Source organism: Myxocyprinus asiaticus, chromosome 16, assembly GCF_019703515.2.
Source record: "Myxocyprinus asiaticus isolate MX2 ecotype Aquarium Trade chromosome 16, UBuf_Myxa_2, whole genome shotgun sequence".
Classification (NCBI taxonomy): domain Eukaryota; kingdom Metazoa; phylum Chordata; class Actinopteri; order Cypriniformes; family Catostomidae; genus Myxocyprinus; species Myxocyprinus asiaticus.
In genome coordinates this window covers 29,416,078-29,430,071 of record NC_059359.1, presented here as the reverse complement: position 1 = coordinate 29,430,071, position 13,994 = coordinate 29,416,078, and the positions used below count along the sequence as shown (strand labels likewise).

Genomic DNA, 13,994 nt, shown 5'->3' with positions numbered 1-13,994 from the left:
AAGAGGATCGGGGTGAGGTTGGGGATTGGGAGGGGTGGTAGTTATGGTTAAATGTTGATTCTGTGTATATATATGTTTTGCTTTTATTTGTTGATGTGTGAATCAATAAAAATTTTATAATCACAAATAATTTGCCCGTAGACACACAGACATGTGCTTGAAGAAACACACTTTATTATATTATTAAGAACAGATGACAGAAAAGCCGTCTATGCGCAAGTATGACGCGCTGTTTGTACGGAGGCATGCAATCTCGTGGAACATGCGCATGTATAAGGTTCTCACTCTTTCTTTGTTTCTGTCTTCTGAATTTTTTTTTTGTTGCAACATCTCAGCTCAGGAGGTGCTTTGAGTTCAGTTCGCTTTATTTTCACAGAGCAGTTCATTGTGACCACAAGTCTGCAGCCTATACATCTGTGATTAAAACATAAAATAATACAAAAACACGTTCACCTCGAACCATGATTTATATTTCAGTGATTATCATCATTATAATTATTATTTTTACATTTATAATTGTTTTTATGTCTCCATTTGTGAAAATAATGTTCCACCTGCATGTTTAGACAGATACTTGCCTGACAGTAAATGAAAAGGTGGTTATTTATATATATATATATATATATATATTTTTTTGATCTCTTCATTATTTTAATTACTTTTTCATTTCGTTGGGAGTGCAATTTGAATTTAGAAATGTATTTGATTTAAGTTCCCTATCTGTCACTCACTCGACGTTGTGTTGATGTAGTGACTCTAGGGGTCACTCTTGGGAGCCCGAGACACCTCTGGTCTTTGATAAAAGGCCAGTGAAAATTGGCGAGTGTTATTTGCATGCCACTCCCCCGGACATTCGGGTCTAAAAGGAGCTGGTATGCAACCATTCATTCAGATTTTCTCTTCGGAGCCGAACGGTCATGCTCACTGAGCTGAATTCTACTGTTCATTCACCTCTGCTGGATCTGACGGTGCATTTCAGCGGCTTTCTGATGCACTGCAGAGAACGCCCCTGGGCGCTTCAGCAGAATTTTTTTTTATTTTTTAGCATATTTTCTGATAGTGCCTTTTCCTCCAAAAGTGTACATTTCTCTAAAAGAGTGGCACACACGGAACGTCTTTTTAAAGATGCGTCTTTTCAAAGATGCCTTTCTGATTGTGTGTTATTCCTGGTTGCGGTCGTTATCTCTCAACTTCGGATGGTCATGATCGCTGTCTTTCGTGTCTGGGTGCGACCCACACAGAGGCAGCGTTTGTGGATGGTTCATGTTCTCATTGCGAGAACATGACCATGGCAATGTTGTGGTTGCGGCTTGCTTTTGTAAGGAGACAAGGAGCAGGTCGTCCTGGTAGCACCCTACTGGCCCACCCAGACGTGGTTCTCAGACCTCACGCTCCTCGTGACAGCCCCCCCGGCGAATTCCCCTGAGGAGGGACCTTCTTTCTCAGGGAAGGGGCACCATCTGGCACCCACGACCAGACCTCTGGAATCTCCATGTCTGGCCCCTGGACGAGACGCGGAAGACCTAAGCAGTCTACCACCTGCAGTGGTAGACATGATCACTCAGGCTAGGGCCCCCTCTACGAGGCGCCTGTATACCTTTAAGTGGCGTCTGTTCGCTAAGTGGTGTTTCTCCTGACGGGAAGACCCCCAGAGATGCGCAGTCGGATCAGTGCTTTCCTTCCTGCAGGAGAGGTTGGAAGGGAGGCTGTCCCCTTCCAACTTGAAGGTGTACGTTGCTGCCATAGCAGCACACCACGATGCAGTCGACGGTAAGTCCTTAGGGAAGCACGACCTGATCATCAGGTTCCTAAGAGGCACCAGGAGGCTGAATCCCTCCAGACCGCGCCTCGTTCCCTCATGGGACCTCTCTGTAGTTCTTCAGGGTCTGCAGAGAGCCCACTTTGAGCCTTAGCAGTCAGCTGAGCTTAAGGCACTCTCCTTGAAAACTGCCCTCCTGACCGCACTCACTTCCATCAAGAGGGTAGGAGACCTGCAAGTGTTCTCAGTCAGCAAAACATGCCTGGAGTTCGGTCCGGGCTACTCTCACGTGATCTTGAGACCCCGACCGGGCTATGTGCCCAAGGTTCCCACAACCCCTTTTAGAGACCAGGTGGTGAACCTGCAAGTGCTGCCCCAGGAGGAGGCAGACCCAGCCCTGTCGTTGCTGTGTCCGGTGTGCGCTTTATGCATCTATTTGGATCGCACGCAGAGCTTTAGGATCTCTGAGCAGCTCTTTGTCTGCTTTGGTGCACAGCGGAAAGGAAGCGCTGTCTCCAAGCAGAGGATCGCCCACTGGCTCATTTATGCCATAACTATGGCATATCACGCCCAGGACATGCCGCCCCTGGTAGGGCTACAAGCCCATTCTACCAGTGGTGTAGCGGCTTCCTGGGCCCTGGCCAGGGGTGCCTCTCTAACAGACATTTGCAGAGCAGCAGGCTGGGCAACATCCAACACCTTTGCAAGGTTCTACAACCTCCGGGTGGAACCGGTTTCGTCCCAGGTAGTGGCACGCAATACAAGCAGATAAGCCCGGGATAGCCGACCGGGTGTATCGCTTGCATATAGCGCCTTCCACCTCCTTTTGAGATGAAGACGTGCGCCATTAATTCCCAGTAGTGTTCACAAGCTTTGTTCCCTGGCTGACTTTCTCCGAGTTCTGTGGCAGTCGAGTTTTCGGAGAGACTCGCTGCCGGCCCAGTACACGTGCTAACTAAGAGTCCTGTTCTGGGGTAGGTGCTCCGCATGTGGTGGTTCCCTGTAAGGCTAACCCCATGCGATATATGTCTTCTGGTAATTTGTTTCCCTGTTGGCAAACTGCGTTTTCCTTGGGCAGAGCGCCTCTGCCCCAGTCTCCATGTTTGTAATAACTCCTCCCCGTTGGGTAGGATCTACCTTGAAGACTCTCCACATGGTCGGAAAGACCATGTGACATATTCTTCCACTTAAATGTCCCCCCCTCTCTTTGGGCGAGGTGCGGTCTCTATGGTGTCTTCCCCTTGGGAGGGACGCCCCCCGACTAGACCTGGCAGCCCAGTCAGATAATCCCCCTTCTTTTTTGGGAGTGGAAAAAGAGAAGGGGAAAAGAGGCCATGACTGGATTAGCCTGTCTCTATCTTTTGGGTAGTTGACTTGTCCCCAAAGGGGCATTCGACACTCATAACTATGTTGGGGTAGGTTACATGTCGACCTGGTGTGCTGGCTATGAGGCACACAGTAGTCTGCCTACCACACACTGCCAGTTCACGTAACACAGTTCAGCCAGTTGTGGAGTTTCATATAGGGACCCCTAGTGTCACTACATCGACACAACATCGAGTGATTGACAGATAGGGAACATCATGGTTACTTGTGTAACCTCCGTTCCCTGATGGAGGGAACGAGAACTTGTGTCCCTCCTGCCACAATGCTGAACAACTCGCTGAAATGGCCGGACCTTGTCTCGGCTCCTCAGCATAAAACCTGAATGAGTGGTTGCATACCAGCTCCTTTTATACCTGTATGTCCGGGGGAGTGGCATGCAAATACCACTCGCCAATTTTCATTGGCCTTTTATCAAAGACCAGAGGTGTCTCGGGCTCCCAAGAGTGACCCCAATGTCACTACATCAACACAATGTCTCGTTCCCTCCATCAGGGAACGGAGGTTACACAAGAAACCATGACGTTTTTAAGGCTCTGTAGCACCTCCATTTCTACCTACAATAACCAAAATTGGTACATATATAGTTCACATCAAGTGGACAACTTTCATAATTATAGTTATTAGCTCTGCCCAACAGGGATTTTTTTTATTATTGCAGTCTCTGAACTTTTAAATACTCCTCCTAGGGGTTCATGAGACTGTGACCACATTTAGACAATATTATGCCAAGACATTGAAGATGCTAAATTGTGAAAATATATCAAATGGTTTTGCCATGGCGAGGCATTAAATTAATGGCGAAAAATTGGAAACAGAAAGTGTCTCATATCCTCTGTGTGCAATGTGTGATTTAGATCAAAATTGAGATGTATGTTTAGTCTTGGTGGCTAATCACATGGATGTAACTATTTTGGGTCATGGTCATAGTGCCACCACCTGGTAGCATAAAGTGTGACTCTTACAACAAACTTTAAAATAGTCCCCTAATATTTACCAAAATTGTTTAGAATAATGTCAAATGCCAAATGCATGTGTCCACCTTGCATTGTTTTCTGAAAGCCACCGGGTGGAAATGGACCCATGGTGCTTGGGCCCATCATCGCTGCTTGCAGCTATATTTTTTCATTTACTATTATTATTTTTATTGTTGTTTAAGTCACTGCAAAAGGGGCCAGTGGAAGAAGGAGAGAGTAAAATGTTAGGATTTGGTACGATTTTTTTTTTACCACTTTGTTATTTTTATTATATTTTTGTTACGTTTGAAGTGTACTTTGAATTTAAAAATATATCTGGTTTAATTTGTTCGTGTTTCCATAAAGGAATAACATTTTTCAAAATCAGTGTCGACCGATAATTCCACTTAATTGCGTACAGTCCATTTGTACTACCTTCTTTTGTTTATATCACTGGTGCTTGACAAGGAATGGACTGTATAAAAGGACAGAGACAGTGCCGGGGAAGAACCTCCATTGATCCGATTAGCGCCTTGTGTGCGTGATTTTGTCAAACCCACTTGTGCCTAGACTTAGCGCACGCTTGCATGAAAATACCAATACTTCATGACCATGCCCACTGACTTTGTACGTACGGGTTAAAGCATTGCGCTGCGATTACGCGCCTGCACGATAAAAATAGGGCCCTGTGTATTTCAAATCATGTCAATTTGAATGTATATATATATATATATATATATATATATATATATATATATATATATATATATATATATATATATATATATATATTGTTTTTATTGCAAATATATATTTTTTCAGTTCTGCAGTTAAGAATACAGAACCGCAGACAGCAAAATGAACTCAATGCAGAGTCTGGTGAGTTTGTGTGTTTATTTTTGAATTCTGATCAGTTTGCTTGACCAAGACACTCTCATAACTTTTACCAACTTATCCTGCACCACCAAAATGCCACTTTTGTACCTTATTTAAAGGACATTTAAAAATCACTCTGGTGATTCTGAATTGAGTCAGAATTGAGGCTTTGATGGAATGGGTTTATGAAAATGTCATAAGAGTGACGTTTTGGTGAAGTGCGATGAAAGTTTGGTGGAGTGGGATGAAAATGTTTCCCATTTTTGAAACTGCACTGGTTTGGCAATAATAAGTCATCATTAAATTTCCCTCCTATAGGGCAGGGAAATTAGAATATCTTTGATTCAAACTTTTTAAACAATTAGCAGCTTCTTGTCTCCACCTTATTTTGTTCATTCTCTCTTTCCCCTCTGTAGGTACAAAGACATATGTCCCTGATAAAACTGGAGAGAAAGAAGTCAGCAATGGCTTGGTGAGCCATTTATTATCTCTGTGTAAAGTAGGGAAAGCTATAATTACATTGTACAGTAGCTGTCCTACAGAGATACTGCACCTTTTCTCTATCATCCCAGATAGGTGATTAGCAAAATCACTTACACTGCCTGACTAAAATGTTATCAACTTAAAGAACTTTAACTTCATTTGAGGGAGACATTCCATACTAAAACATTCAATGGTTGGATCAAATGGCTTCCTCATTTGAGTTGTTGTTATGACACCAGCAGTTTTGAATGCCATTGTTTATTTTGAAACTGCTAAAACGGGGAGCCAATGTAGATAATAAGCAAAATACTCACAGACGCCAGAATTATCTGAGAACTGAGTTGGTCTTCAACCTCTTTAGCATAATTTAATGTTTGTAATTTCATGTCTAGTTACTGTCACAAACTATTAGTTTTAATTGTGAAACACTGTTAACACAGCTAATTATGTTGTAGTAAGACAGTAAACAGCAGATGTTTCAGCATAATTACTGTCAGGAGAAAAAAACTTGAGAAATCTCAGAAGCTTATAGGGGGATGTGACCAATAGGGTTGCCACCCGACCAGAATTTTTCAGATCGTCCCGGTTTTTGGCCATCTGTCCTGAAAAATTCTATTCCATTCCAGGATGAAAAATGTCCCGGAATTTCAATATCTCCCGATGCATTCACACATATGAACCCTTGTTTATAAGCACACTATGCAAGGAGAAGAGTCAAACACATTCTCATATGAATCGTTAAAATGTCTGATTCATTTTAGTTAACTTGTTGTTCGGATGACTGAGACTGAGATTTTTCACTTTTGTGTGAACAATCCTTTACTCTTAGTCTACTTATGATTAAATGTTCTGAAAAAACATGTGTCCTTCCTTTTACTGTAAGATCTCTAATGTTCATGATGCCCCTCCCCCCCACACATTTTATATATATATATATATATATATATATATATATATATATATATATATATATATATATGAGCAAATGTTTATGTACATTTGTTTGATTTCCTTTGGTTTAAATGTACAAATATTTTTTTTTTTTGTTTGTTTTTGTTTTTTAAATTTTATACACAGCTTTATACTTTATACATACATATTTATGCATTTTAAAACATTTAAATGTTCAGTGTGAACCATAAACCCAAGAAAACGGCTTAGGGCCAGAATAAGTAAATAATATGTTAAATCTGTACACACACACACACACACACACACACACACACACATACACACACACACACACACACACACACACACACACACAAAACACATTTCAATTTCGTAACAAAATTTCATAAAATTAAATTGAGTAATCTTTAACAAAATAAAATAACTAAATATTTTTGAAATTGAAATGCTAAAAATAAGCTAATTTTTAAATTTTTTATTGATTGAACAACCATATCAAACAAGGAGTAAACAATCATGAATAATAAGTTTTATTTCTTGTATGATGGCAAGCAACATGTTTTTTGTTCATTGATCAGGTGTCCAGACATTTTACAGGGCCAAGGTGGCAACCCTAGTCACAAACCAAAGTGAACAATTCTGCTGGGGTCACTTCACCTTTGTACTTTCTTTCAGAAATACTATTGGTAATACATGTTTACAGTTTGTGTTGACATTCACTGATGATGACTGGGCTATTTCTCAATGCAGCATCAGACAGAGGATGGCACCATTCAGAAGTCTCCCCCTAGTGGTCTGACTGCTCAAACTGCACCAGGTGATGCATCAGCCGTGGCCATTGAGAGTTTTACAATATTTCCTCACCTTCAGTCATAGAAGAATATCCCAATACCTGTATTGAACAAAGCCCTAACCTTAAAGCCGGAATGAGCGGTTTGTCCATTAGTTATTCATACATCCATTCATTGAGTCTCCATTCATCAAACAGCTCTTTGTGTTTGCAAGTCATTCAGCTGAAAGTCCTTCAGTATTGCACTTATTATTAGCAGTTTTCTGAATGACTGAATTGGATTACCCAACAACAAATTTTGTAAAAAAATCGTTCATAGTGGCTTTAATATCGGTCATGAAAATGTTTTCCCTTTTTATCTTCTCTTATTATAAAACAGAGCAATTGATCCGCTATTCACATTCCCCATTTTCTCTCACTATTCATTTTGTTCTTTCACTGATTCTCTCACTCTCTATTTATGTCTCTTTCACACAGAGAGGGGATATGGTGGTGCTCACAGGCAGAAGAAGGCTCGTCTGGCGGAGGATCTGAGTGAGAAAATCCAGAGACAGCCTGGACCACTTGATCTCCTGCAGAGGAATATTCTGCCTCTAGAGAACAGTGAGTCATTTAACTGAAATGAAGCCTAATAAACTTAATATAAACTCAAACATTAAGCTCCTTAATATACTGTACATAAACTCACTATAAAATGCACACTACACATTGTAATAATACATTTTATTGCATATAATATTGTACATATAATACTTTCAAATTGTAATTATACTTTTATCTTATTACACCACCTCAGCAAAGTGATAGAGCTTTTTATCATTAAATGTGCCCAATTTTTCAAAAAAAGCTAAACTGATCAGTTACCAATATCATTGGAAAAATGTGCTATTCACAATCAAGTTGTGTTGGATCTTAAAATGTCGGCCCCCATGAGGCGACCCACTCCATGTTAAATAAAGCAGCTTTTATTAGGCTACTGATGTGAGTGTAGCACATGAATCTTTATCACACATGAGTGTACATTATTTAAAGCATATATGTACTGTTCATTTATTTATGTGATTTTATTGGGATAAAATTACTAAGTGTGTAACAAAATCCATACATCTTTTTAATAAAACACTTGCGTAGCACATATTTCTCATTATATTAAACTTATTTCCAGAATTGCTGCAGAAAAGCTCACATCTGTTTTCCTTCTCATCCCCTTTGCTTCAGCTCCTTCATTGCCATCAGATGCCTTTGAAGATGACAATTCTTCTTCCCTCTCTGCATCTCCTGAGCAACTCGGGATGCACCAATCTCCTGGCTTCTCATCATCACCTGTGCTAGGCAGTGACCAGTCGCTGAGTGATGCGTCACCTGTTGCTATGCCCATCAGCCCAAACAGTGTACAGGTAAAGATGTTTTAAGGGGCAGAAAACAAAGACACAGTATGCCACTATTTTTGTTGACATAGTACCTTTTTCCTGCCTTCTTCAGTTTAATTTAAGTTCAGGTTACAATAGCTGGAAAAAAAATGATGGTCGTTCCACATTTTCACCATTGTCAATCCATCTTTTATAAACAGTGCAGATTGGCGTTGCTCCCGGCAACCGAGTGCATCAGCCAGCCAATGACCATGACAGTAACAGGGTCAAACTCTATTTCAACGACTGGGAGACCCAAAGGGATGTACATGCCCTCCCAGACACTTCCGCTGCTGCCAAAGGTACACATTCACACAGAGATTTCCTCGCCCCATTTCATCTCTCATCCACTCACTAATTTCTGTCATCTTTGTATGCCTCCAAGCATAAGCCTTCCAAGCCTTCAGCTCCACCTTCTCATTCCATTCTGGGTGGGTCCTTAACTTCATCCCGCCCTCCACGGCCACGGAAGCCTCGCGATTCTAAACCCAAAATGAGGAAGCTGAAATACCATCAGTACATTCCCCCAGATCAAAGGGCTGGGACTGGGAATGGAGCTGGGAACACTTCACAAAAGAATAACAACATCCAGACTCCGCCCACTGATTCCTCCTACTCGCATTTCTTGGAGCAACAGCAGGTGTTCTTACAACTACAGATTGTTAACCAGCAACAACAGCTCACTGTGACAAACAGGTAAAACACCAAAGTATCCATAAGAAAAACTATGAAAATGTGGGTTATTAACCACAAGAAAAAGAGATGCCCATCAGCTACAGTGAGTTTTTGCATAGTCGAGCTACAGCCTTCATCTCTCTGTCCAAGTATATTCTGTAAAATCAAATTAGTTGACTTAAAAAAAGCATGCTATCTGAAGTAAACATACTTATTTGGCTCAAGTAAAGTGAACTAGAAATTGCATGTGGTTCTCCAGAAAAGTAATTTTGTCTTCAAGTTCACCTAATGTTGTCTTCTTTAAGAGTACTACTTAACGATTTAAGTAAAGTTAACTAGACTTGACTCATTTCTGTGATTAAAGCAGCATAGTTTTACCTTTTCATTATATAGTTACGACACGTGGTGTAAGGAAGAAAAATTATGACTGGGCACTGCATTCGTCAAAGAGCACATTGTTTGTCCCCTAATATTTCTCAATGCACAATTAACTGCAGTTTTGAAAAATACTAACATATGTGTAGAGTAGAATGTTTTGTATAAGGTCTAAGTTCACCAGAAGAAAGGCTAATCACCCTAATGGTGACTTCACACAAACGCAACTACTAACCAGCTACAACAAAATAACAATAGTCAAAAGAGCTAAAACTATATACATTTTTAATTACAATTATTATTATATTTCAATATAAGTTCCCTTGTCTTGACCAAATACACATAATTTATTCAAGCACAAGGGCCTATGGGAAATCCCAACAGCCTCAATTTTGTACGTAATCATTTTGAGTTATTAAATATATTTATAACTCAATTCCAAAACGTGGCATTTCAAGTAATGTTTAATTTGGTTTACTGTGTAACGGTAACTTGTTTAAAACTATTTAAGGGATAGTTCACCCAAAAATGAAAATTCTATCATCACTTACCCTCATGCCACTTACCCCATGTATGCCTTTCTTTATTCAGCAGAATAAAAACAAAGATTTTTAGAAGAATATATAAACTCTGTAGGTCCATGCAATGCATGTGAATGGGTACCAAAATATTAAAATGCCAAAAGGACATAAAGTCAGCATAAAAGTAATCCATATGACTCCAGTGGTTAAATCCATGTCTTCAGAAGCGATATGATAGGTGTGGGTGAAAAACAGATAAATATTTATATCTTTTTTACTACCAATCTCCACTTTCACTTTCATATTCTTCTCCTTTTGTTTTGGGCAATTTGCATTCTTTGTGCATATTGCCACCTACTGGGCAAGAAGGAGAATTTATAGCATGTTTCTCACCCACAACTATCATATTTTCTTCTGAAGATATAGATTTAACCACTGGAGTCTTGAGGATTACTTTTATTCTGCCTTTATGTGCATTTTGGAGCTTCAAAATTTTGGTACACATTCACTTGCATTGTGAGGAACAATTTCAGTCGATAGTCCAACTAAAACTGAACTTGTCAATGTACTGACTGTCTGCATACTGTATCCTTGAGGCTTCGAACATATGCTATGTTCTAAATGGTAAAACTTTTCTTAAATATAGTGTTATCAGTAAAGACTAATAATGAATGTCTATATTACACCTCCAAACAACAGTGAACACCAACTGAAGATTTCTGGAACCACACCTCAAAGCTCCCCTCAGTCTGGAACACCATCAGCAAGCCCCTTCACTGATGATACGAGTCCCATGCAGCAGGCAGAGTTACTTCCTTCAAACCTAGATGACCTAACAGTAAGATCCGTATTAGTTAAGATGGCATTCCCAAATAGTTTATAAAATAAATCTTTATAAAATATTTGTATTAACAATCTTTGAAGAGAATTTTGAATATATTCAGTTTTTCCTCTTTCTCAGGTGTCAGTGCTTCGTCAGCAGTTACGGAAACGTGGACTCCCTGTTTCGGGCACCAAGCCTGCACTGCTGGAGAGACTTCGCCCTTTCCAGGTGCCTCGCCCCCCGGTAACCCCTGCTCCACTTTGCCAGCTAAGGTCCACAATAGAACCCACTCATCCTGCTGGCCTCAACCAAATCACCACCAGCATTGACACCTCTACCAATCCAGCTCAGATTTACATCCATACCCCGGGTTTAGCAGAGCAAAGCTTGGCTGGTGATAGTTATTTCACTTCTTCTTCTGCTGGCTCCAGCCCCAGCATACATACTCACTCACCTTCAATGCCCTCTGGTGCCATGTGGAGGCCAAGCCAGGCAGTAGATGAGCTTAGCATGGAGCTTGAAATGAGAGAGTGGTTGAGGAGCAGACCAAGAGAAGAAGCAAAAGACACTCAGGTGAGGATAAATACTTGACTGTTGTGTGGGGGATCAATAACCTGGTTAAACTTGTCTTTGATTAATAATGTGATCTGAATTATTTAGCAATTGAATTGTTTTCGCCTGTTAATTGTAATTGCCAATCTTAATGCAATATGTATAAAACACTGCATAAACAATTGCATTAAAGCAAGTGACAATTAATTGAGGGTTTAAAGGCAGAATTGTGAAGTTTATAAAAGTACTTAAATTAATTCCTCTGTTAAAAATCATGTATTGTTTGAGCTGTAAAGTTGTTTAAATGTTATTTTTTAAAGTCATTTTAGGGTTTTAGGGTTTGTTGACATTTCGACGTCAACATAGCAATGATTCACAAAGTTGTAAAATTGGCTATAACTTTACACAGAAAATGTTACTTAGCAATTTTATCACACTAAAATCATGTTTACATGCAAATTGTTTATGTCTTGAGTCTATACTTTTGAAAAAGTGAGTATTTTAATGTTTACGGATTGGCCCCATTCACTTCCATAGTACAGGGTTCCTGCGGATCCTTAAAAAGTCTTAAAATGTCTTCAATTCAGTTTTCCAAAATTTAAGGTCATAAAAATATCTTAAATATCTTAAATGATACAACAAAAGTCTAAATTATCATTTAAAGATGTCTTAAATTTGTATGTGGAAAGACAGCAATCCTGATATGACCTAATGTGATTACACAATGTAACACAATTTTTGTTCCTGGGTAGTGTGTTATTTCCTAATTGCTTATGCCTCAAAAGTATTGAAAATGGCAATTATTCCCCACAAACTTTGCTTTTGTGACCAGGACAGTGATATTTTGAAATTTACCTATTTCCAGTGAGAAAATGGGCGAATTTGTGTCTTTTCGTTCACATAAAGTAAAAAAAACATCAACATATGAATCCAAAGTCCTTCTTTATCTGTGGTCCAGCGAAGACACCGGCTTTGACCTTTGCCTCAGACAGCTTAGGGAAGAAGTCTTGAAGGTACTTGAAGGCTGCCGAATCTTTATCTAGAGCTCTGACAAATTGTTTCATAAGGCCCAATTTGTTGTGCCGTGGTGGCATCAGCACCTTCCTGGGGTCCACCAGTGGCTCCCACTTGACGTTGTTCCTCCCCACAGAGAACTCGGTCCGCTGTGGCCATCCCGCATGTGGTAGTGCGCCTTGGTGTCCCTGCTGTCCCAAAGGCAAAGATAGCAGGGAAACTTGGTAAAACAGCCTTGGAGACCCATCAGGAATGCCACCATTTTGAAGTCTCCTATGACCTCCCAGCCGTACTCATCATACTTCAAGGCGTCCAGCAAGGTCTTGTTGTAATCCTCTTTGAGGTGCACCGAGTGAGCCAGGGGAAGACACGGTACTTATTACCATTATGGACCAGCACGGCTTTGAATATTACTTTAGTATAAATACATGTTAATTTGGATTCATATGTTGTTTTTTCTGACTTTATGTGAATGAAAAGACACAAATTCGCCCGTTTTCTCATTGCAAATAGGTACATTTCTAAATATCACTGTCCTGGTCACAAAAGCAAAGTTTGTGGGGAATAATTGCCATTTTCTATACTTTTGAGGCATAAGCAATTAGGAAATAACACTTTCTACCCAGAAAAAAAAATAAATAAAACAAAAAAAATAAAAAACTTTGTTACACAGTATTATCAAACTTCAGAAGAATACGATTTAATTAAATAAATGAATGTGCTGTCCTTCAGTGAAAATGTGACACTGTTGTATTTTCTCCAAGCACTAGGGGGCTTGTGAGTTTTTCCAGCTGTTGCAGAGCAGTTCGCAATCATAAGGCCATGTTGGAAATGTATGACAAACGATTGCTAATTATCAGCTGTTGATGATGATATAGTGTTGATGCAATATGACAATGTTTACTTTTAATTGTTTACATTGTAATATGTTGTAGATTATTGTAGGAATATACATTTTATTTCCCTTATTTGTTTGAGTGAGCAGCAGGAAGCAGTGAAGCACATACATTTCAAAATAAGAGTCCCCGGTGTATTTAAGCCTTTAAAGTGAAAAGTTCCTCGCTATGAATCAAATCTTTTTAATTTATTTTATTATACATTTTTTTCTTGGTTATTATTGGTTATGATTTGGTATATATATATATATATATATATATATATATATATATATATATATATATATATATATATATATATATATACAAACTGCATCTGGAATTTAATTCAGTTTGGACTCTTGTAGCCTCTGTCTGGCCCTCCCCATCACAGGAAGGAAAGACTAAGAACATTTAATAACCCATTTTAAAAACTATTGGCAGATTAATTGCCTTTCTTTCAACACATTATCATATCAGTGAAATTGGTCGACCTCTTATTTGTATTAATTTAAATACTGGTACATAAACCAATTTTAATGTGATATATATGTGGAAAACATTTCTTAAGTATTTTGAGCTTGCATATAT

General features: G+C 39.4%; 1 protein-coding gene across 1 annotated transcript in view; it reads left to right on the top strand.

Moving 5' to 3' along the window:
• The window catches only part of LOC127453733 (myocardin-like), a 49,505-nt gene that overhangs the window by 29,747 nt on the left and 5,764 nt on the right, over window positions 1-13,994 (top strand). The window contains exons 3-11 of the mRNA XM_051720370.1: window positions 4,921-4,977; window positions 5,391-5,446; window positions 7,120-7,186; window positions 7,637-7,762; window positions 8,378-8,556; window positions 8,730-8,870; window positions 8,954-9,264; window positions 10,839-10,977; window positions 11,101-11,535. Of these exons, the coding sequence (XP_051576330.1) occupies window positions 4,921-4,977; window positions 5,391-5,446; window positions 7,120-7,186; window positions 7,637-7,762; window positions 8,378-8,556; window positions 8,730-8,870; window positions 8,954-9,264; window positions 10,839-10,977; window positions 11,101-11,535 (1,511 nt within the window). The remainder of the gene's footprint in view (window positions 1-4,920; window positions 4,978-5,390; window positions 5,447-7,119; window positions 7,187-7,636; window positions 7,763-8,377; window positions 8,557-8,729; window positions 8,871-8,953; window positions 9,265-10,838; window positions 10,978-11,100; window positions 11,536-13,994) is intronic.